Source organism: Protomyctophum parallelum (genome assembly GCF_964188405.1).
Source record: "Protomyctophum parallelum genome assembly, chromosome: 11".
NCBI classification, from domain to species: Eukaryota; Metazoa; Chordata; class Actinopteri; order Myctophiformes; family Myctophidae; genus Protomyctophum; species Protomyctophum parallelum.
The window spans coordinates 13,580,256-13,603,971 of NC_139707.1; the positions used below are offsets into that span (position 1 = coordinate 13,580,256).

Below are 23,716 nucleotides of genomic sequence, written 5' to 3' on the forward strand. Positions count from 1 at the left end.
CAAATAGAGACAGGAAGAACGCAGCAAGAAACAGATGGACACTGTACTTACGGGGCCGATGACATCCTGGTTCATTTTCACTTGCCGGATCTCGGGGGTGTCTAATTCCGAGTGGATCTTGTCCTTCTCCTTGTGATATTTTGCACGGTACAGGCGCTGAAGAGAGGCGGGTATTAGATAACTTCATCGTGTTTTTAGGGTCAAACCAAAAAATATATAATCGTTTACAGCTTTTTATGCATACAGTACAGCAATTGGAATCTGGATCTTACGTCGTTGAAGACTTTGTTGGCGTTCCTGGCGCAATTAAAGCTCACACCCTCTGGGTGAAGCTGGTACCCCGTTGCCTTCATCATCTCATAGGCTGCCTTATACTTTACCTAAACAGTAGAAAAAAATAAAAATAAACGTTATGTGTGACTTTGTGGCATTGAACAGGAAATAAGTGAAGTACGTTGTTTTGGTTATTCATTACGTTTTGTCCCTGGTTTATATGTAATTAATGCCATGAATGTGTAGTAATTGTAATTTGGTCCTGGACTAAAACAGCCTTCATTGATATCAAGGGAACTGGATAGTGGACTACTGAAGGTAAGAAGATAGTGAAGGGCTTACACTGCTGGTGACAATGCTGTTGGCTTTAACCTGTCGGACGACTGGAGTGTCGTTGGACATGAAGTATCCAGTGGGCATGGACATCTTGTTAGCCTCCTTGTACAAGTTCTGAAAACAGGATAGAGTATAGACCCATTACAGCAAAATACAGAATACATAATCGATGGAGAAATATACATTTATATAAAATCTAAGTTTTTTAAATTGATTCGAAACTAAATACTAAAATACTGATCAAAACATTGGCAATCGGTGGACTCGGACCCAATAATATGGCATCCATCGGGCTCTAATATTGAGAACTAATGTCTTACATCACTCTGGATGTGGTTGCCCATGCGCGCCCTCTCAGTGTCCATGGTGACAGCAGCTGAGGAGTTGGTGCCCTTGACATTGGTGTTGTAATCATACCTGTAATGCAGCTGGAAGGGACAAGAAAACAGAAGTTATTCATCTTTGCAGTGAACAGACAGGCAAACAGACTATGAGGGCAAGGATTTGTGGCACTCACATCGCTCAAGTTCACAGCGCCCAGCTTGGCGGTCTCATACACTGGTGTGTCCGTCACAACGGTATACTCCTTGAAGCTCTCTATGCCCTTGGCTCTGTACTTGGCCTGGAACACAGTAATGAAACAAATTGGATTAATCTGAACCCAACAGACAGTTTCTGAGTCTGACATTACTACTTCACTACTTTAGGAACCACCGGAGGTGATGGGGAGTGATGAGAAGCAGAGGACAGAAGATATAGAGAAAAATATAGAGATGATTTGCCTGACCTCGCTCTGCAGGATGCCCGCATGCTTGACGCGGAGGATTTCTGGTGTATCCCAGGCGTAGCAGCCGACGCCCTTAATCCAGTTCAGGTCATCCTTGTAGAAGACCTAGGGAAGGGGAAGGCACATATAAAGAACTGTTATGAAGACAATTTACAGAAATGTGTAAACACACTGAAGAAAATACTAGCATGTTTAACTCTGTGAATTCCAAATTAGGGATTTAATGCATCAAGAGATTTAAAGAATTAAGCTAAACATAAATTTAGTTAGCGCTAGATGTTATGACTTAAACACTAAATGCAGACATAGTAACATAAGTAAGATACCGCTAAAGGTAAGCACTATACATTCATAAATACAGTATGCCATACAATAATATATATATATATATATAATATATAATATATAATATATAATATATAATATATAATATATAATATATAATATATAATATATTAATATTTAAAACATTTTAATTCCTTTTCAGGTCACCCGAGAGGTTTTGTAAAGGTAGACACTCACATCACTGAGCTGCTCGTTGACTTTGCGAGCATGGACGTACACCTGCATGTCGGGCATGCAGATCCACTGGTGTATTTTCTTGCGGTAGCCGATCTCGCTAACAGCGTTCTGAGTGGTACGGGCAAGCAAGATCTCCTGCATGTCTGCTGGGATGTGGTTCTTGGTCTTGGTCTTCTCATAGTCCGCCTTGTACAGGCGCTATGAGAGCAGCAACAATAAACACCAACAGGTTTAATTTCTCACATTATATTATGTACCGGTAATCAATAATTGAGAAAATAATACAATAAAAAATATATATATTATTCTACAAATAATACATATCCATGAGAGAAGTAGAAATCAATCAAGGCTTACATCTAGGACGAGCTTTCCAGCTTTGACGCAGCGGGCAGTATTAGGATCATCTTCCAGGCACTTGGGCAGACTGTAGAGGGACTTGAATTTCTCATAATCTTCCCTGTACTTCACCTAGATTTGAAAAGAACATAATAGTCTAATCTTTTAAAACTGAACATAAAAGGTTCTGTCCGTCAAAATAAATTGAAACGGTGGAGGCCACAAAGAAGGGGCACTCCATGTTATCGGCACTCTTTAAAGAAGGCAGAGTTAAACTCACACCGCTGAGCACGATCTTCTGATGTTTGGCATGCATCATCTCGTAGGAGTCGTGCGGAACTGAGTAGCCAGTAGCCTTGATTTTGTCCCAAGCAGCTGTGTAGTTTTTCTGTAGAGAGAAGAAATGGCATTATCATTGTTGAAAATGCACCAGTTCCAGAACTGAAGTCTCAGTTAAAGTGAATGGCATCATTGCTTACATTGCTGAAGAAATATTTGAAGTCGTGGCATCTGGCATAGTCTTGGGTATCAACGATGGTGGTATACAGGTGCTTCTCCTTATGGTAAGCCTCCCTGTAGTTCAGCTGTGGGAATATTTAAAAATCCACATTATTTCCCTCACCTCACTGGCTAATTTCAAAGTCATTTTGATTACGTTACTTGGATAAACTCCGGAGGGATGAAACACTATTTATTTTAAACAAAGGGAAGGATCACTCACCTCGCTGGCCCATGTGCTGCCCAGAATAGCAGTCACATAGACTGGGGTGTCTGTCACGATGGAGTAGTTGCCGAATTCCTTCTTAGCCTCCGCTTTGTATTTCAGCTGTAAATGACAGTACGACAAGGATCAATGAACAACACCAGGTCCTGTTCATGGATTCATTCAAATATGAAGTCCATATGTAGTCAATATGTAGTCACAGCCGATCTACACATAAAGAATACATTGTGATTGGTGATGAGTAAATCAAGCATGTGTGCTAGTATGATCCTCAACTCACATCACTCTGCAGCTCATAGGACTTCTTGGCACGGATGATCTCAGGTGTGTCCCATGCGTAACAGCCTGTACCCTTAATCCAGTTCAGGTCATCCCTGTAGAACACCTATAGTATGGCATATCATATAGAATCATTATTAATTAACAATGGGATTCATTGATACATTTTTATATTTTCTCTGGTTAACTTTGTCTTTGTTTGATTACATGTATTTGAATTATTATATTGTGAATGATTATTGCGGTAGTATTATCAGTAGTTAATTTGATCCTTTATGTGGTGGTTGGAGTCGAGGTGCAGGGTTTGGGGCTGTCTCTCTTGGAAGAGCCATTGAGGGGGCTAGAGATTTATTGGTTTTGTATTTAATCTGAAATGAATGCTCGTACCTGTTTGTCTCGTTAAAAAAGTTAATTAAAAAAGTCATAACAATGGGAAAAACAATCGTCACAGTCGTCGAAGGTACAAATGCCTGAGATTCTGAGGTCGTCTAATTTGGCTGCTAAGGCGCCTGACAGTGACAGAACATTTATAATATATTATAATTATCACATCATTTCAGTTTTATTCTTATTTTTATTTGTATTTTACATTTTTCTGCCTGTAGCACTTTGAGATTTGTTTCAAATGTAAAGTGCGTTATAAATAAAATTTATTATTATTATTATCATCCGATTCTGGGCGGGAACCCCTTTTGGTGTTTTAACTAAGCATCATGTTATACTTTAGCTATTGAACAAAATCAGATCTACAAGCTCATAGCGCGCCACTCGGTGGCGCGCTATGAGCTTGTAGATCTGCTATTTTTTTTTATCGTAAAAATGTGGCACAAATCTTTGAATATATATTTTTTCAGAGCGAACGTTTTTTTTCTTTTCGACATCAGGCATGAATGGGTTATAATTGCAACATTAAAAAAAACCTACATCGCTGAGAATCTCATTGTTCTTGCGGGCACGGATGAGATCCTCCTGTTCAGGGTGGCAGGTCCACTGGTGCAGACGGGTGCGGTAGATGACGTCGCTCAGCATGTCCTGACATCTCTTGGCCACCTGGTTGGCAATGATGTCTGCGGGGATGTGGTTCTTGATCTTGTTCTGATGGTAGTCCCTCTGGTAGTGCCTCTGCAAATTAGATAGAAATAAAAATCATCATCCTGAACAAAATAAATAAACTATTTTTGATCAGTGTAAAGTGCAGTCTGTAGATTATTTTAATGAATAAAAACTAACTAACTAACTGATAAGGGAAACAAATTATTATATTATTATTTTTGAATTTATTTTTAGAAGCAGAATGTCTCACCATCGGCTTGCCCTTCTCCTGTTCGCCACAGCGCACCACCTCAGGGAAGTCAACCAGGGTATTAGCCATGTAGTGGCCCTTATGCATCTCATGGAGATCGTGGTACTTGGCCTATTAGCAGTCCATTTCAAAGGGGAAACAACAGTCAATATTATTATTATAAAGAAATCAGTGTACATGTGTGTTTTGTTACACTGACATCGTCTATCATGAAGAACCTTTGGAGATGATCAGTAATAAAATAAATTCGACACAATTGGATATCTTCGCACAAGTAGGATGGAGACTCACGTCGCTGATGATATCTCGGCTCTTTTTGTGAGTGAGCAGGGGGATGTATTCTTTGTCCAGTGTGTAACCAGTAGCTTTGGTCTCATCCCACTTGCTCTTGTAAAGTTTCTGAAATCACATAAAGGGTCATCAGTCAGTAGCTGTCACATCTGTAAATGTAGATATTGAATGAATGAACCATATGGTTAATATACAGTACCTCACTGATATTCTCACTACAATCCCGGCTATGGGCCATCTCAGGAGTGTCCGGACAGCCGATGTAGTGACCCTTCTCTGCATTGAAGGTCTCCTTGTACTTAAGCTGATATACAAAAAGGAATTAAATTATCAGTCAGAATTCACAGGAAAAACCACAACAATACCCTTGGAAATAAACGTTGGTCTTTTTTCTGCTTCGTTTACATACGTCGCTGAGATTGGCAGCGTTGACCTTAGCCAGAACGATCTCCGGGGTGTCCACAATGACAGTGTATTTGCCGAAGCATTCCTTGGCATGCTTCTTGTAGTGTCTCTGCAAGCGACATCACAACAACAACAATATGAGACACAAATAATTCATACAAAAGCATATTAAACATGTCCTCACCACTCATACAAACACACAAAGAATGAGGATAATAGTGAATATGTTATGGTGGTGAACGTACATCATTGAGAATCTTCTGGGCATTCCTGACTTTGACGTGGTCAACACCCTCCGCTGGTATCCATCCACAGCCACGGATCCATTCCAGGTCAGCCTTGTAGAGAATCTGTGGACAGAAGCAAGATTACATATTGAGCAGTAGGAAGGAAAATGTATTTATTCAACGCTGTAACGATATATGTTACCGCTTCAGTGCATTTTTTATCATGCAGTGCTTACGTCACTCTGGAGTTCGTATGATTTGCGGGCCTGTATGATATCGCTCCCATCAGGCATGCAGGTCCACTGGTGCAGACGTGTCCTGTATTTGTCATCGTTGACCTGGATCTGGCACTTCTTGGCCAGTTCAAACTGGAGCATGTCCACTGGCAGGTTGAACTTGGTCTTGGATTTGTTAAAGTCCTTCTTGTACAGGGCTTCACTCTGGATCTTGGCTGAGTTAATGGCCAGCATGAGAAGAGGGTCGTCCTCAACGCAGCGGGCGCCAATATGGTGACCGCACTGTTTCACGAAGCCCTCCCTGTAGAGCCGCTGGGAGGGAAACATAGAGGATATGTTTTATTATTCACTCTAAACTGTGGATCTTCAACAGGGGTTCCGAGAATGATGTTTTTTTAGGAACTCTTTTTTTTTTTTACATATTTTATTATATTCGGTGAATCGATTTGGTGTAGAGGGAAACAACTGTTGTAGAAGAAAACACTACTTGGCCTAGAGGACACTCACCTGATTCTGTACTTTATTATTGTGAATGGATTGCTTTATTCCCACCGCATCTCCAGGCATGAAGAAGCCAGTTTGCTTGGCCTTGTCCCAATCCTTGGTGTATAGATGCTGTGAGGGAAGTCAATTATTCATAATTATTCTTTTTTGTTGTTAAATGCATAAATTTATTTTTGGTAAGATCCTGTATTTCTATTTCAATGTCTTACCGGATGGAGATTTTTACCCGCCTCTCTAGCTGTGGCCATGACTGGGGTGTCTGTCAGTGTGTACTTGGTCTTGGCCGTCTGCCAGGCCGCACGATACTTCCACTGTGGAGTGTAGAGTCAATTACCAACCACAAGATTCTCTTCTGGCATGCATTATATGACAATGATATAATTATGTCAGCCAAATGATCTAATAATGATTAACAAGAACAACAAGAGGTGCCAAACAGAAGAGCTCATTCCTCACATCATTACGGACTTCAGCAGCAGCATTTGCACAAACAAAGTCCACTCTGTCTGTGTTGACGGTGAACTTCTGAGTATCCAACTTCACACGGTAGCCTCTCTGTTGACACAGCATCAATAATGGTTTAAACGTCTCACCACATAAACATATACACACTTTACTTTCCCATGGTATGACAAATCTAATTCTAGCTCATATTCCTTTAACCATACAAAACATCTGTCGAAGAAATATATTAATATGCAGAATCTCACAGGTAATGAGAGTCACTAAAATCTGTGGGATGATGATGATGATGGGGTTAAGAGACAGACTTACATCAGCAAGGATCTTCTGAGCGTTTTTCACTTTCAAGTGGTCCACTCCCTGGTCTGGTATCCAACCGCATCCACGAATCCATTCCAGGTCAGCTCTATACACATTCTATGGAAGCAGGCACCAGAGTTTAAGATACGGTACCATCTCTAAACCCAGAGCTCCAGGGCTCATATGGGGGGGTAAAGCAACAACCCCCTGAGTTGAAATGGAAGAAATACAAAATAATATTATATAGACAAGTACAAAATTAAGCTCACATCACTCTGCAACTCGTAGACCTTCCTGGCCTGGACCACATCGCTGGAGTCTGGTAGGCAGGTCCAGTTATGCAGCTTAGTTCTGTAGAGGGCGTCGTTAGCTTGGATCTGACATTTCTTGGCCAGCTCAATTGTCAGCATATCCACTGGAAGGTTGAACTTGGTCTTGGACTTGTTGAAGTCCTTCTTGTACAGGGCGTCACTGGCAATCTTGGCTGAGTTAATAGCCAGCATGCACAGAGGATCATCCTGAACACAGCGCGCACCAATGTGGTGGCCTCTCTGCTTACGGTAACCTGCCATGTACTTGTACTAACACAGAGAGAGAGAGAGAGACAGACATGGAGAAAGACTTAAGAATTGGTGTCTCCTCTATGGTAATAAGTGAGCCAACTCATATCAAGTGATGTCAACTCATCAGTGAATATTTCTCTTACATCACTGATGATGTCTCTGGAGGCTTTGGCTTTCAGCACAGAAATGGCATCCTCCTTGATGTGGTAGCCCTTGGCCTTTGTATCATCCCACGATTTGGTGTACAGTTTCTGTGAGGAGCAAAGATGAGACACGAGACACCGTTCAAGTAAAACAGTGTATTTCCATAGTACCTAGAATAATACATTCCAGGCTACATTGCATTAATGAAATTAGGCCGATCGATGCCTGTTGGGAATACATACACCCGCTATGCAATACCCGTTGTGCCCATTGTCAAAGTGCAGTAGCCATTATCATAGTACTTGGAAGCCAGTCTATATTGATGCCATCAAGGATATCCATATACGCGGATTATGCGCATAGCATCAATGCACACAGACAGATACAAGATCTCCATACTGTATAGGCAACATTGTCCCAAGTTGGTTCTGAACAACCACTGATCCAAATACTATATGTGGGAATCCATTGCAGAACATTGGTGCTGGAGAATCCAACCAACTTTCCACTCTGCACTTGGTATACTGTATATGTATATATACTGTGTGCGTGTGCGTGTGCGTGTGCGTGTGCGTGTGTGTGTGTGTGTGTGTGTGTGTGTGATTTATTACCAGGCTGGTGTTGATATTGTTCTGCTTGGCCAAGACTATCTCTGGAATATCTGTCTTCAGGTTAAACTTGGTCTTGCACTTCTCCCAAGCTTCAACGTATGCTTTCTGTAAACAGACAATCATGAACATTTAATGACTTTATTTCCAAGCAACAGAATATAAACTTCTAAGCAACCTGAGTATTAACCTTAACAAATGCCTCCAGGACTCCTGCCTACTTACACAAATAAAGAGGAAGTAAAAATATGAGATATGCTCATACCTTGTTCATTGTCTTGGCATTTTCTGTAGCAAGGGCATATGGCATGTCAGTTGTCTGAACTTTGAACTTGAAGTTGCTAGGGTGCTGACGGTATAATCTGTCGTTGAGTATGGTCTGGCCTTGTTTCGCTTTGACGACATCTACGCTGTCCTGAGGATTCCAGCCGCATCCACGAATCCATTCCATGTCAGCTCTGTATACAGCCTAAAAGGAGATCACCAACATCAGTCATTTGTGAATCAAATGTTATGCAACAAATTCAGCACATCATTAGTCCCGACATTCATCAACTGGAATTGCACCAGTCAAGAGTTCCAGTGCCGCTTACATCACTCTGCAGGTCGTAGACCTTCCTGGCCTGGACAACATCACTGGAGTCAGGCAGGCAGGTCCAGTTGTGCAGCTTAGTTCTGTAGTGGGCGTCATTCACTTGGATCTGACATTTCTTGGCCAGATCAAACTGCAGCATGTCCACTGGCAGGTTGAACTTGGTCTTGATCTTGTTGTAGTCCGCCTTGTATATATTATCGCTCTGGATCCTGGCTGCATTTTTGGCCAGCATGCACATATGATCATCCTGAATGCTGAGGGCTCCAACGTGGTGTCCACACTGCTTACGGAAGCCAGCCTTGTATTTGTACTGGAACATTTGCAAAGGAAATGTTTTGTCAAAATAGTACACAGAAGTATAGTCTGAAAAGTTCTAACATCAAAGGAGGAATTCAAAGTCCAAGACTCACATCGCTGATAATGGTTCTAGAGGCCTTGGCGTGCAGGACAGAAATGGCATCCTTTGGCAGGACATAGCCCTTGCTGATGATGTCCTCGAATCCTGCACGATAACATTTCTGTGGGAACAAAATATGACATTATTATTATCATCTATTGGCTACAGAGCAGAAAATATAATTATAATAGAATGTGATAAATGTCATACACATTACATTTGTTTTTGGCTATTAGAATTGAGACATTCATGAATCATGACATCGGAACCTTGCTACTTGTTCATTGACTTTGGGTGCAAATCATGTGATTTATTACCAGACTGGTGTTCAGTTTGTTCTGCTGGGACAGGACAATCTCTGGAGTATCAACAGGGATATTGAGCTTGATCTTATCCTTCTCCCAAGCTGCAACGTATGCTTTCTGTAAATGGACGATCAAGAACATTTAAATAACCTTATTTTATAGAATATGAACTTCTTTAGAACAAATGTTTTGTCTATAAAAGAAAGTGATTAAGATGCATTGAATTTATACACATATTTTAACTTAAATGATTATGCAAATAAAGATGAAGCAAAAATATGAGATATGGTATTGGTACCTTGTCCATAGTCTTGGCATTTTCTGTAGCAAGGGCATATGGCATGTCAGTTGTCTGAACTTTGAACTTGAAGTTGCTAGGGTGCTGACGGTATAATCTGTCGTTGAGTATGGTCTGGCCTTGTTTCGCTTTGACGACATCTACGCTGTCCTGAGGATTCCAGCCGCATCCACGAATCCATTCCATGTCAGCTCTGTATACAGCCTAAAAGGAGATCACCAACATCTGTCATTTGTGAATCAAATATTATGCAACAAATTCAGCACATCATTAGTAACGACATTCATCAACTGTAATTGCACCAGTCAAGAGTTCCAGTGCCGCTTACATCACTCTGCAGGTCGTAGACCTTCCTGGCCTGGACCACGTCATTGGAGTCTGGCAGGCAGGTCCAGTTGTGCAGCTTAGTTCTGTAGAGCGCGTCGTTCGCTTGGATCTGACATTTCTTGGCCAGCTCAATTGTCAGCATATCCACTGGAAGGTTGAACTTGGTCTTGGACTTGTTGAAGTCCTTCTTGTACAGGGCGTCACTGGCAATCTTGGCTGAGTTAATAGCCAGCATGCACAGAGGATCATCCTGAACACAGCGCGCACCAATGTGGTGGCCTTTCTGCTTACGGTAACCTGCCTTGTACTTGTACTGTGTGAAGAGAACGTGAAATTGTCAGAATAAATATGAATACATAATATAATTATAATATGAAAGAAATTATTAGATCAGGTGTCACTTACATCACTGATAATTTCTCTCCCGTGCTTGGCCGCCTTAATAGCCACTGCATCTGCCTTGATGTCATAACCCTTTCTGAATATGTCCTCAACTGCTTGTCTGTACAATTTCTGAAAGTGAAATGACAAAAGTAAAGTCACAGCAACCAATTTCAGTCTGAAAACGATATACTGTAGTACACATTGTACAATGCATCTCCTGTGAGACTGATACACACCTTGCTTATGTTGGCAGCATTAGCCTTAGAGAGCACCATTTCAGGCATGTCAGGTGACACGTGATTTTTAACCTTGTCAGCCTCCCATGCTGCCACATAGCTTTTCTGTAATGAGAGAATACAAAAGTTAGAACTCAAGGTAAACATGTTTCTACAAAACCATATAATCGTGTCCTGTTATCAAGCATTCAAGTTATGATAAACAGTTTGTTTCTTATTTAGTATCATTCTTGAGAACCATCTGTATCATCCACCAAGATTTTAGCATTCTGAAAATAAGAATCTCATGGAGATTTTGTTGTATGCTACTGTGCTAACATGTTTCAAGAGGTTTGAATGGGTGTTAAGCTTAATTTATACTCTGTGTCGCTTGCTATACTACTATACCTGAAAACCAGGGCTTTTTGGCAAGTGACACAAAATTAGGCTTTAGAATTGCTTGAGACTTGGGGGTGTGGTCTAAATATTGTTATCTCCTGAATGATGCTTGGATGTCAGGCTCCGTCTACAAGGCAACCAACAATACATTGAATGGGTGATGCCTGCACTCAAGCATTGATGGGAAATTAAGTATCTTGTGCACAGAGCCATTAGATTAGCCTTAGTCTAACAGGAACCCTTCACTTATAGCCTGCTGAACTTCAATGTTTATATTGAACAGGTCATTAGAGTTTGAGTATTTCACACTTGACCAGTTTAAAATTATAGTTAAACATTTCTAATGAAAAGTAACAACCGTACTAGGCTACTAGCTAGCTAATGGCAGAAGGCTAATGTGGGGCTAGGCACCTGTGGGACAATTGACATGAGCTTCGATCATTAGATGTTTATATCAGCAATCAACCCATTTAGTGATGACCATTTAAATCAAGTAATAGAAAAGCAAAATAGTTTGATTAATGTATTTGTAATCTGGAGGGTTTGTAATTCTGTATCGATTTCATTCTTACTCAAAATGAAGATATCTCATTGCATACCTTGTCTATGATCGCAGCATTTGCTTTTGCCAACAACATAGGCATTCCTTCCATGTCCGAGGTGTATTTCTGTGTGTCTAGTTTCACCCTGTAGCCTCGGTCAGTGAGGATCTTTGCTGCATGCTTGGCCTTCAGCACATCAAGTGAACCAATGGGTACCCATCCAACTCCTTTAGTGTCCTGCAGGTCTGCCTTGTATATAGCCTGTATAGATAGGAGCAAATTAATCAGCATGAAAGTTCACCAGAGCAGAGCCACAATTAAATTACATGAAATAGCATGTTTAATATGTCTAAGGTACTCACATCACTCTGCAGATCATAGGCCTTCCTGGCATTGACAACATCAGTGGAATCTGGCAGGCAGGTCCAGTTGTGCAGGCGAGTGACATACTTGGCGTGGTTGACCTGAATCTGGTTCTTCTTGGCCAGTTCAAACTGCATCATATCCACTGGAAGGTTGAACTTGGTCTTGGACTTGTGGAAGTCCTTCTTGTACAGGGCCTCACTCTGGATCTTGGCTGAGTTCAGAGCCAGCATCATCAGAGGGTCATCCTGGATGCAACGGGCACCAATATGGTGGCCCCTCTGCTTACGGTATCCTGCAAGGTACTTGTACTAAAAAAACAAGGAGGAATTTGATTAAAATAAAAGTCATGGTAATGTGTAGTAACACACTCTTTCTGTAAAAGTGCTTATGTACAAGAACTTACATCACTGATAATGTTCCTTCCTTGCTTGGCTGCAATGATGGCAACGGCATCAACACGTAGATCGTAGCCCTTCTTTTTGGAATCTTCATTTGCTTGTTTGTAGGCTTTCTGTGAAAAAACAAGAACATCCCATACACTTTAGTACCACATGGATATGCTCCAGATATGTAGGCCTATGTACATTTTAACATCACCATATCTTGGTATAATTACTTACAACACTGTAGTTGGACTTATTTGCTTTGGCCAAAACGATATCCATGGCATCAGGCATGACATGAAGTTTGGTCTTGTCTTTCTCCCAGGCTTGAAGATATGCTTGCTGTTAAGATATATAGACAACATGGGAAATGTTTATATTGAAAATACAGTAAATATGCTGCTTTAAGAGAGAGGCATTTCATTGTCTTATCAGCATAATCATTTGACATTATACTACTTCATTTTATATTGAGTCAATACCTTGTTGGCAATCTGAGCATTGGCCTTAGCTAATTCCATGGGCATGGCATCAGTTTTGCTGGTGAACTTGAAGTTGCTTGGATGCTGACGATAAAGTCTTTCACTCAGGATTCGACCACCAATCTTTGCCTTTTCCACATCAAGTGAACCAATAGGAACCCATCCAATACCTTGCAGGTCCTTCAGTTCAGCCTTGTAAACAGCCTGTTGGGTGGGGTGGGGTGTCAAACATTTACATTTTAGTTAAATTTCAATTTAACTAAATAGACTGACATCACCACAACCTAAAACAATAATAAGCTGGGTAGATAACCCTGATATTGATATTGACTATTATAAATTTGCCACAGGTTGACAAACTAGGCAGCTAATATTTTGGACACTTTATTTTACATTGTGAAAACATAAATAGACATTTTTGATCTGGTTTATACGTACATCACTCATCAGATCATATGCATGTCTGGCATGGAGAACGTCAGTGGAATCTGGCAGGCAGGTCCAGTTGTGCAGGCGAGTGACATACTTGGCGTGGTTGACCTGAATCTGGTTCTTCTTGGCCAGTTCAAACTGCATCATATCCACTGGAAGGTTGAACTTGGTCTTGGACTTGTGGAAGTCCTTCTTGTACAGGGCATCACTCTGGATCTTGGCTGAGTTCAGAGCCAGCATGCACAGAGGATCATCCTGGACGCAACGGGCACCAATATGGTGGCCCCTCTGCTTACGGTATCCTGCATGGTACTTGTACTGCAAAACAAAAGGAGGGAACATTCAGGATAACGTGCATACAAATTCTTAAAAAAAAAAAAAAAAACATTATGCGATAGCCAATTTACTTACAGTAACACACAAAATTGTATTTAAAAGATAGACGATACCGACATCAATATGTCTTCATCGATTCACAGTTTGGGCCATATGTTACTGTACATAACCGACCATTTCCCCAGTTTAGATTATTAAAATCACACCCATGTGAACTAAGTGAGGGGCGCTCTTATCATCATACATCATCTCATTCTGGCCAATCACAATTTGCGTCCTCACTTTTCCGTCTTCACTTTTCTGCCCTCACTTTCAGCTTCAATATGAACTTTGCTCAGCCAATCAAATCATCGCTATGGGGTGATCAGCCAATCACAAGCCAATGTTTGTGTTCACACAAACCCGGGAAACTGGGCATAGGAGGGGCTATAGCGCCCCTCAAAAACGTTACCAAACATACCTGAATAATTTAGTCAAAGATGGCCAAACATAAGTGTATAGGTAGTTAATTTGTCATGGACATTTGGATTTAATTCATTAATTGATCTTTTCTCCAGAACTATTTATTCACCTATAGTGTAGATTTTCATCTTACACAAACATTAAATTCCCATTGACAATTCATTGAGAATTTACATCATATGTGGACGAGCAAATCGGCTATTTTTGTCCCACACAAAGTTTAATTCCCATTGACAATGAATGGAGAATTTACGTCATATGTAGAGTTGTAGACGAGCAAATTGGATATTTTTGTCCTACACAAAAATTGTATTCCCATTGACAATGAATGGATGATGTACTCTAGCTGTTTGTTGGGGCGAGCGTCAGGGTTCCAGATCGTTATAGTATGATGATAAGAGCGCCCCTCACTTCACACGGGTGTGATTTCTTTCTAGTAGTACAGTAGTAGAAATGATAATAATTAAATAAACAAAACAAACAAATATTTACGTTTACTGAAAATCAAGCTGAAACTTACATCACTGATAATGTTCCTTCCAGCCTTGGCGTTAACGATGGCCACGGCATCACTACGTAGATCGTAGCCCTTCTTTTTGGAATCTTCATTTGCTTGTTTGTAGGCTTTCTGTGAAAAAAACAAGAACATCCCATACAATTTAGTACCACGTGGACAATTCACCAAATTATATGTCACTTTTATCATCCCCAGGGCCATTCCCCACATCTTGGTATTGTATTATTACTTACAACACTGTAGTTGGACTTATTTGCTTTGGCCAAAACGATATCCATGGCATCAGGCATGACATGAAGTTTGGTCTTGTCTTTCTCCCAGGCTTGAAGATATGCTTGCTGGTAAGATATATACAGACAACATGGGAAATGTTTATATTGAAAATACAGTAAATGTGCTGCTTTAAGAGAAAGGAATGTCATTGTCTTATCAGCATAATAATTTGACATTATACAACTTCATTTTATATTGAGTCAATACCTTGTTGGCAATCTGAGCATTGGCCTTAGCTAATTCCATGGGCATGGCATCAGTTTTGCTGGTGAACTTGAATTTGCTGGGATGCTGACGATATTTTCTTTCACTCAGGATTCGTTCAGCAATCTTTGCCTTCTCCACATCAAGTGAACCAATAGGAACCCATCCAATACCTTGCAGGTCCTTCAATTCAGCCTTGTAAACAGCCTGTTGGATGGGGTGGGGTGGGGGGGGGTCAAACATTTTAATTGTTTCACAGATACTGAACACATGGCAACAATATAATATACAGAATCATGACATCACCACAGTCCACGTAGATAACCCTGATATTGTTATTGACTCTTATAATTCTGCAAAAAATATCAACAGGTTGACAAACTAACTAGGCAGCTAATGTTTTGGACACTTTTATATTGTGAAAACATGAATAGACATTCTACCCAGAATTGCCGGTTTATTTACAAACATTCAAACATTCTGATCTGGTTTATACTTACATCACTCATCAGATCATATGCATGTCTGGCATGGAGAACATCAGTGGAATCTGGCAGGCAGGTCCAGTTGTGCAGGCGAGTGACATACTTGGCGTGGTTGACCTGAATCTGGTTCTTCTTGGCCAGTTCAAACTGCATCATATCCACTGGAAGGTTGAACTTGGTCTTGGACTTGTGGAAGTCCTTCTTGTACAGGGCATCACTCTGGATCTTGGCTGAGTTCAGAGCCAGCATCATCAGAGGGTCATCCTGGATGCAACGGGCACCAATATGGTGGCCCCTCTGCTTACGGTATCCTGCAAGGTACTTGTACTAAAAAAACAAGGAGGAATTTTATTAAAATGAAAGTCATGGTAATGTGTAGTAACACACTCTTTCTGTAAAAGTCTTTATGTACAATAACTCATTCAGGATAACGTGCATACAAATTCTTACAAATAAATTAAAATAAATAATAATACTTTATGTGATAGCCAACTTACTTACAGTAACACACACATTTTTATTTAAAAGAAAGACGATACCGGCATCAATACATGTCTATCGATTCACAGTTTAGGGCATAATTACTGTACATGAACAGACCATTTTCCCATTTTACATCTTATTCTCCAGGACCTATTTAAGTCTAGATTTCTAAAATCAATCTACAATTTAAAATGGACCTTTAACATAACTCAGACAAAAATAATCACTCAATGATACAGTATATGGGTACTTGTGGTTGGAAGGTGTGTTGGGGGGGGGGCAATGGCGGGAGGATTTTCAGGAAGGACCGTGCCAAATGGCATTTATTTTCTAGTAGTAGAAGTAATTGTAATAAATAAACAAACAAATACATAAATAAATAGGTTTACTGAAAATCAATCTGAAACTTACATCACTGATAATGTTCCTTCCAGCCTTGGCGTTAACGATGGCCACGGCATCACTACGTAGATTGTAGCCCTTCTTTTTGGCATCTTCATTTGCTTGTTTGTAGGCTTTCTGTGAAAAAAACAAGAACATCCCATACAATTTAGTACCACAATTCTCCAAATTATATGTACATTTTATCATCCCCATTCCCCACATCTTGGTATTGTATTATTACTTACAACACTGTAGTTGGACTTATTTGCTTTGGCCAAAACAATATCCATGGCATCAGGCATGACATGAAGTTTGGTCTTGTCTTTCTCCCAGGCTTGAAGATATGCTTGCTGTTAAGATATATACAGACAACATGGGAATTATTATTATTGTTTATATTTTAAATACAGTAAATATGCTGCTTTAAGAGAGAGGAATGTCATTGTTTTATCTGCATAATAATTTGATGTTATACAACTTCATCTGATATTGAGTCAATACCTTGTTGGCAATCTGAGCATTGGCCTTAGCTAATTCCATGGGCATGGCATCAGTTTTGCTGGTGAACTTGAATTTGCTGGGATGTTGACGATATTTTCTTTCACTCAGGATTCGTTCAGCAATCTTTGCCTTCTCCACATCAAGTGAACCAATAGGAACCCATCCAATACCTTGCAGGTCCTTCAATTCAGCCTTGTAAACAGCCTGGGAGGGGGGTCAAACATTTTAATTGTTTCACAGATACTGAACACATAACAACAAAATAGACAGAATCATCATGACATCACTACCAAAAAATATATACTTCCGGCTAGATAACCCTTATATGATATTGTTATTGACTATTATATTTTTGCTATAAATATCCACAGGTTGACAAACTAGATAGCTAATGTTTTGGACACTTTTATATTGTGAAAACATTCATAGACATTCTACCCGGAAATTACAACTTTTTTACAAACATTCAACATTTGTATCTGGTTTATACGTACGTCACTCATCAGATCATATGCATGTCTGGCATGGAGAACGTCAGTGGAATCTGGCAGGCAGGTCCAGTTGTGCAGGCGAGTGACATACTTGGCATGGTTGACCTGAATCTGGTTCTTCTTGGCCAGTTCAAACTGCATCATATCCACTGGAAGGTTGAACTTGGTCTTGGACTTGTGGAAGTCCTTCTTGTACAGGGCATCACTCTGGATCTTGGCTGAGTTCAGAGCTAGCATCATCAGAGGGTCATCCTGGATGCAACGGGCACCAATATGGTGGCCCCTCTGCTTACGGTATCCTGCAAGGTACTTGTACTAAAAAAACAAGGAGGATTTTTTTTTAAATGAAAGTCATGGTAATGTGTAGTAACACACTCTTTCTGTAAAGGTCTTTATGTACAAGAACTTACATCACTGATAATGTTCCTTCCAGCCTTGGCTGTAATGATGGCAACGGCATCACTACGTAGATTGTAGCCCTTCTTCTTGGCTTCTTCATTTGCTTGTGTGTACTGTTTCTGTATGAGAAATAAATGACAACATCTTAGTGGATTCAACATGAAGACATTAAGATCTAAACAATATAGTATATCCATTTCAATCATACATTAGAATTTTAAAACATTTTGTATCTGCAGAAGAAAATTACAATTAAATTACAATAATTTACAATACAAAATTGAGTATTTACAAACACGTATTTTGGATTGAAGACTTACCAAACTGTAATTGGCCTTATTTGCTTTGGCCAGAACGATATCCATAGAATCAGGCATGATGTGGAGTTTAGTCTTGTCCTTCTCCCAGGCAGCATTATATGCTTTCTGCAATGAAAGGTCATTGAATAATCATGTAATTATATAACCAAAAAGATCAAATCAAGCTTTTCTTTTTTTTTTTAAGATTTATTTTGGGGCTTTTATGCTTTTATTATAGATAGGACAGTAGGCCGACAGGAAATGGGGAGAGAGAAGGGGAGTGACATGCAGCAAAGACCGTCGGGATCACGACTCGAACCTGCAGCACGCTGTCAGGCTGCATTGTAGCCTAGGTGCCCAGACCTCTACGCCAGCAGTCTGACCCCAATCAAGCTTTTAATGTTCATTCAATACCAGCCAATAATTTAGCCTTTTTTTCTACTTCAAATATATTTTTCATTTGATGTAAATAGGGGTACATTTCTGGTCATGGGATTGATGTTTATTGTTGACAGGGTGTTACCTTGTCTGCAATCAGAGCATTGGCCTTGGCTAATTCCATGGGCATGGCATCAGTTTTGCTGGTGAACTTGAAGTTGCTGGGATGCTGACGATATTTGCTTTCACTCAGGATTCGTTCAGCAATCTTTGCCTTCTCCACATCCAGTGAACCAATAGGAACCCATCCAATGCCCCGCAGTTCCTTCAGGTCAGCCTTGTAAACAGCCTGGATCGAACAAAAAATATAATAATTGTTTCACAGATACTGAACACATAAAAACAAATATTCCCATGTTGTGTTTGAAAAATCAACAAGTACAGTTAAAAAGTTATAACATAATAACATTCAAACGTTTTGATCTGGTCTGATCACTCATCAGATCATCATCATGACATCACTACCAAAAAATATATACTTCCGGCTAGATAACCCTTATATGATATTGTTATTGACTATTATATTTTTGCTATAAATATCCACAGGTTGACAAACTAGATAGCTAATGTTTTGGACACTTTTATATTGTGAAAACATTCATAGACATTCTACCCGGAAATTACAACTTTTTTACAAACATTCAACATTTTTATCTGGTTTATACGTACGTCACTCATCAGATCATATGCATGTCTGGCATGGAGAACGTCAGTGGAATCTGGCAGGCAGGTCCAGTTGTGCAGGCGAGTGACATACTTGGCGTGGTTGACCTGAATCTGGTTCTTCTTGGCCAGTTCAAACTGCATCATATCCACTGGAAGGTTGAACTTGGTCTTGGACTTGTGGAAGTCCTTCTTGTACAGGGCATCACTCTGGATCTTGGCTGAGTTCAGAGCCAGCATCATCAGAGGGTCATCCTGGATGCAACGGGCACCAATATGGTGGCCCCTCTGCTTACGGTATCCTGCAAGGTACTTGTACTAAAAAAACAAGGAGGAATTTTATTAAAATGAAAGTCATGGTAATGTGTAGTAACACACTCTTTCTGTAAAAGTCTTTATGTACAAGAACTTACATCACTGATAATGTTCCTTCCAGCCTTGGCATTTTGGATTGCAATGGCATCAGCACGTACATGGTGTCCTTTCTTCTTGGACAGCTCATTGTCCAACTTGTATGCTTTCTAAAGAGGGATAAAATATTTATTTAAAGGAGAGCATGAGTTGGTGGTCAATAGAAATGTCAGGTACTACATAATAATGTGAATTGGTCAAAGAATGTACAACAGTGATTCTGTTCATGAACGGTCATTCCACATAATGATACATAATTGTTTGCTGTTGGCAAATAAATGTAAATGCACTAGTCAAGTCCTGTACCTCACTGTAAATTGCCTTATTAGCTTTGGCCAGAACAATATCCATGGCATCAGGCATCACGTGGTTCACGCCCTTGACCGCCTCCCAGGCTTTCAGGTATGCTTGCTGGAAAGACACATGTGCATGTTAGTGTTTTGATGTCCCATGAACACTATGTAGTCTTGTACAAACGGTCAGTGAGTAACAACCATCACCTTATTCATATTCTTGTTGTTAGCCGTCGCCAGTTCCAGGTCCATGGAATGCATGTCCTTGGTGAACTTGAAGTTACTGGGGTGCTGGCGATAATGTCTCTCATCCAAGGCCTTGCCAGCAGATTTCACTTTTTCAACGTCCACAGAACCAATAGGAACCCATCCTATGCCCTTCATGAAGCTGTTGTATTCACTCTTGTACTGGTTCTGAAGGAAGACATAAAACATGTTACTGTACTTTACAATTAATGTCAATATCATTATTTAAATGTGTTGTAAGACAGTGGTTTGCAACGTGGGGTTCGGGGCCCCCCAGAGGTCCTTGAGGTGGTTCCATGGGGTCCTCAACTAAATTATTGATAGTTATGAACCAAGTGGACATTCACGAACAAAAAGGACCTTTACAGATGTGTAACTCAGTGAAGGCTACAAATGGAACCAGTTGGGCCTGTGGTTCTGTTCAATTCTACTAACAAACAGTGGTAGATTGGTGTCAAAGAGATTAAAACAATTCTATCAAATGGTGAATGGTGGCCTAATGCATATCAAAGTTTGAGAATCACTATTTTATTTAAGTCATGTAGTCTACACACAACATGCAAGCAACTTCATGGAAAATATAACATTTACAGTATGTGAGTGAACTAATAACTTCAAAATAGATTACCTTTACTTTTATAGTCTATTTCACAAAGAAAATCATTCATAAAAGCAGTGGTGGGAGGGAACTAAATACATTTAGCCTACTGAAGTACTTAAAGGACCACTTCACCACTTTTCAACCGATCTTCATATAATTGGTCCTCACTAATAATCATGATAAAATAGCACAATTATTTTCTACTCAGTCTGTGTCTCATAGAGGGCTGTGGGCAGACCAGAAACCCGTCCACCAATGACATCATCGATGGGAAATCCAAGCTAATAGAAACTGCAGGATTTAATATATTCCTGAAAAGTTGGAATGCAAAAATGGATGGCATCATTCTCACGATAATCAAACATTTTGATCTGGTCTGATACGTACATCACTCTGCAGATCATATGCATGTCTGGCCTGGACAACGTCAGTGGCATCTGGCAGGCAGGTCCAGTTGTGCAGGCGAGTGACATACTTGGCGTGGTTGACCTGAATCTGGTTCTTCTTGGCCAGTTCAAACTGCATCATATCCACTGGAAGGTGGAACTTGGTCTTGGACTTGTGGAAGTCCTTCTTGTACAGGGCATCACTCTGGATCTTGGCTGAGTTCAGAGCTAGCATCATCAGAGGGTCATCCTCTATGCAGCGGGCACCAATATGGTGGCCCCTCTGCTTACGGTATCCTGCAAGGTACTTGTACTAAAAAAACAAGGAGGAATTTTATTAAAATGAAATTCATGGTAATGCGTAGTAACACACTCTTTCTGTAAAAGTCTTTATGTACAAGAACTTACATCACTGATAATGTTCCTTCCAGCCTTGGCATTTTGGATTGCAATGGCATCAGCACGTACATGGTGTCCTTTCTTCTTGGACAGCTCATTGTCCAACTTGTATGCTTTCTAAAGAGGGATAAAATATTTATTTGAAGGAGAGCATGAGTTGGTGGTCAATAGAAATGTCAGGTACTACATAATAATGTGAATTGGTCAAAGAATGTACCACAGTGATTCTGTTCATGAACGGTCATTCCACATAATGATACATAATTGTTTGCTGTTGGCAAATAAATGTAAATGCACTAGTCAAGTCCTGTACCTCACTGTAAATTGCCTTATTAGCTTTGGCCAGAACAATATCCATGGCATCAGGCATCACGTGGTTCACGCCCTTGACTGCCTCCCAGGCTTTCAGGTATGCTTGCTGGAAAGACACATGTGCATGTTAGTGTTTTGATGTCCCATGAACACTATGTAGTCTTGTACAAACGGTCAGTGAGTAACAACCATCACCTTATTCATATTCTTGTTGTTAGCTGTTGCCAGTTCCAGGTCCATGGAATGCATGTCCTTGGTGAACTTGAAGTTACTGGGGTGCTGGCGATAATGTTTCTCATCCAAGACCTTGCCAGCATATTTCACTGTTTCAACACCCACAGAACCAATAGGAACCCATCCTATGCCTTTTATGTAGCTGTTGTATTCACCTTTGTACTGGTTCTGAAGGAAGACATAAAACATGTTACTGTACTTTACAATTAATGTGAATATCATTATTTAAATGTGTTGTATGACAGTGGTTTGCAATATGGGGTTCGGGGCCCCCCAAGTGTCCTTGAGATGTTTCTCATTCAAAATAGATTATATTTACTTTTATAGTCTATTTCACAAAGAAAATCATTCATAAAAGCAGTGGTGGGAGGGAACTAAGTACATTTAGCCTACTGAAGTACTTAAAGGACCACTTCACCACTTTTCAACCTATCTTCATATAATTGGTCATCACTAATGATCATGATAAAATATCACAATTATTTTCTGTAGTCTGTAGTCTGTAGTCACTGGTGGACAGGTTTCTGAACTGCCCACAGCCCTCCTATGAGACACAGACCGAGTAAAACCCAAAAATGTGGTATTTTATCATGAACATTAGTGAGGACCAATTATATGAAGATAGGTTGAAATTGAAAAGTGATGAAGTGGTCCTTTAATTATAATTTTGAGGTACTTTTACTGTATTTGAGTATTTCCATTCTTCAATACTTTATACTTCTACTCCACTCTCAGAGGCAAATATACTTTGTATTACTCCACTACTATTTGAGTTACTAGTCAAGTTTACAGATTTCAATTATTATAACGAAACTAGGCTATTAACAACATAACATAAGTTCTATTTTATACCTCAGTTAAAAAGGTGTAAAAGGAGTACTCTGAGTACAAAGTATATTTTGATGCAAATACTTGAATACGGGCATTTTTCTTGTAACAGACTATTTCTACATAGAGGTATTGATACTTTTACTTAAGTAAAAGTACTTAATCCACCACAGGACAGGCACAATCAAATGAAGTCTGAAAACGTACATCACTCTGAATGTCCATCATGTTGCGACACCGTTCCAAGTTCAGGTTATCGGGGAGAAGGAAATAATTGTGAGGGATGTTTTTGTAGCCAATGTACGTCGATACAGCAGAGGCTTGCTTGGCCTGAACCAAACTCATCATGTCCACGGGGGATTGATACTTCAGCTTGGACTTGTGGTAGTCCTTCGTGTACAGGGCATTACTCTGGATCTTGGCTGAGTTCAGAGCTAGCATCATCAGAGGGTCATCCTCTATGCAGCGGGCACCAATGTGATGGCCAACTTGTTTGCGGTAACCTGCAAGGTACTTGTACTGTGAAAGAGAGTATAGTATTAATGCATGTAGTGAACCAGCAAGGGGTCGTCCTCAATACTGCGGAAGCCCACATGGTGACCCCTTCTCAAAGGCCAGCTTGTACTTGTAATGTAATAGGTGA

At 40.2% G+C, this 23,716-nt stretch overlaps 1 protein-coding gene across 8 annotated transcripts in view; it reads right to left on the reverse strand.

The window, feature by feature from the left end:
* neb (nebulin) overlaps positions 1–23,716 on the reverse strand; it is a 75,051-nt gene that overhangs the window by 27,442 nt on the left and 23,893 nt on the right. For all 8 annotated transcript variants that reach the window (XM_083776902.1, XM_083776907.1, XM_083776906.1 and 5 more), the window contains 60 exons: positions 23,281–23,592; positions 22,207–22,413; positions 22,013–22,117; positions 21,709–21,816; positions 21,302–21,613; positions 20,275–20,481; positions 20,081–20,185; positions 19,777–19,884; positions 19,370–19,681; positions 18,786–18,989; positions 18,284–18,388; positions 17,975–18,082; positions 17,568–17,879; positions 17,074–17,277; positions 16,818–16,922; positions 16,600–16,707; positions 15,721–16,032; positions 15,224–15,427; positions 14,977–15,081; positions 14,747–14,854; positions 13,435–13,746; positions 12,997–13,200; positions 12,752–12,856; positions 12,535–12,642; positions 12,128–12,439; positions 11,823–12,026; positions 10,846–10,950; positions 10,631–10,738; positions 10,227–10,538; positions 9,899–10,102; positions 9,613–9,717; positions 9,309–9,416; positions 8,897–9,208; positions 8,569–8,772; positions 8,307–8,411; positions 7,695–7,802; positions 7,258–7,569; positions 7,001–7,105; positions 6,683–6,781; positions 6,436–6,537; positions 6,230–6,337; positions 5,723–6,034; positions 5,505–5,609; positions 5,264–5,368; positions 5,054–5,158; positions 4,855–4,962; positions 4,564–4,674; positions 4,185–4,382; positions 3,262–3,366; positions 2,979–3,083; positions 2,737–2,841; positions 2,538–2,645; positions 2,276–2,389; positions 1,919–2,116; positions 1,397–1,501; positions 1,127–1,231; positions 930–1,037; positions 616–723; positions 273–380; positions 52–156 (listed from right to left, as the gene is read on the reverse strand). In XM_083776902.1, the coding sequence (XP_083633028.1) occupies positions 52–156; positions 273–380; positions 616–723; positions 930–1,037; positions 1,127–1,231; positions 1,397–1,501; positions 1,919–2,116; positions 2,276–2,389; positions 2,538–2,645; positions 2,737–2,841; positions 2,979–3,083; positions 3,262–3,366; positions 4,185–4,382; positions 4,564–4,674; positions 4,855–4,962; positions 5,054–5,158; positions 5,264–5,368; positions 5,505–5,609; positions 5,723–6,034; positions 6,230–6,337; positions 6,436–6,537; positions 6,683–6,781; positions 7,001–7,105; positions 7,258–7,569; positions 7,695–7,802; positions 8,307–8,411; positions 8,569–8,772; positions 8,897–9,208; positions 9,309–9,416; positions 9,613–9,717; positions 9,899–10,102; positions 10,227–10,538; positions 10,631–10,738; positions 10,846–10,950; positions 11,823–12,026; positions 12,128–12,439; positions 12,535–12,642; positions 12,752–12,856; positions 12,997–13,200; positions 13,435–13,746; positions 14,747–14,854; positions 14,977–15,081; positions 15,224–15,427; positions 15,721–16,032; positions 16,600–16,707; positions 16,818–16,922; positions 17,074–17,277; positions 17,568–17,879; positions 17,975–18,082; positions 18,284–18,388; positions 18,786–18,989; positions 19,370–19,681; positions 19,777–19,884; positions 20,081–20,185; positions 20,275–20,481; positions 21,302–21,613; positions 21,709–21,816; positions 22,013–22,117; positions 22,207–22,413; positions 23,281–23,592 (9,711 nt within the window). The remainder of the gene's footprint in view (positions 1–51; positions 157–272; positions 381–615; positions 724–929; positions 1,038–1,126; positions 1,232–1,396; positions 1,502–1,918; positions 2,117–2,275; positions 2,390–2,537; positions 2,646–2,736; positions 2,842–2,978; positions 3,084–3,261; positions 3,367–4,184; positions 4,383–4,563; positions 4,675–4,854; positions 4,963–5,053; positions 5,159–5,263; positions 5,369–5,504; positions 5,610–5,722; positions 6,035–6,229; positions 6,338–6,435; positions 6,538–6,682; positions 6,782–7,000; positions 7,106–7,257; positions 7,570–7,694; positions 7,803–8,306; positions 8,412–8,568; positions 8,773–8,896; positions 9,209–9,308; positions 9,417–9,612; positions 9,718–9,898; positions 10,103–10,226; positions 10,539–10,630; positions 10,739–10,845; positions 10,951–11,822; positions 12,027–12,127; positions 12,440–12,534; positions 12,643–12,751; positions 12,857–12,996; positions 13,201–13,434; positions 13,747–14,746; positions 14,855–14,976; positions 15,082–15,223; positions 15,428–15,720; positions 16,033–16,599; positions 16,708–16,817; positions 16,923–17,073; positions 17,278–17,567; positions 17,880–17,974; positions 18,083–18,283; positions 18,389–18,785; positions 18,990–19,369; positions 19,682–19,776; positions 19,885–20,080; positions 20,186–20,274; positions 20,482–21,301; positions 21,614–21,708; positions 21,817–22,012; positions 22,118–22,206; positions 22,414–23,280; positions 23,593–23,716) is intronic.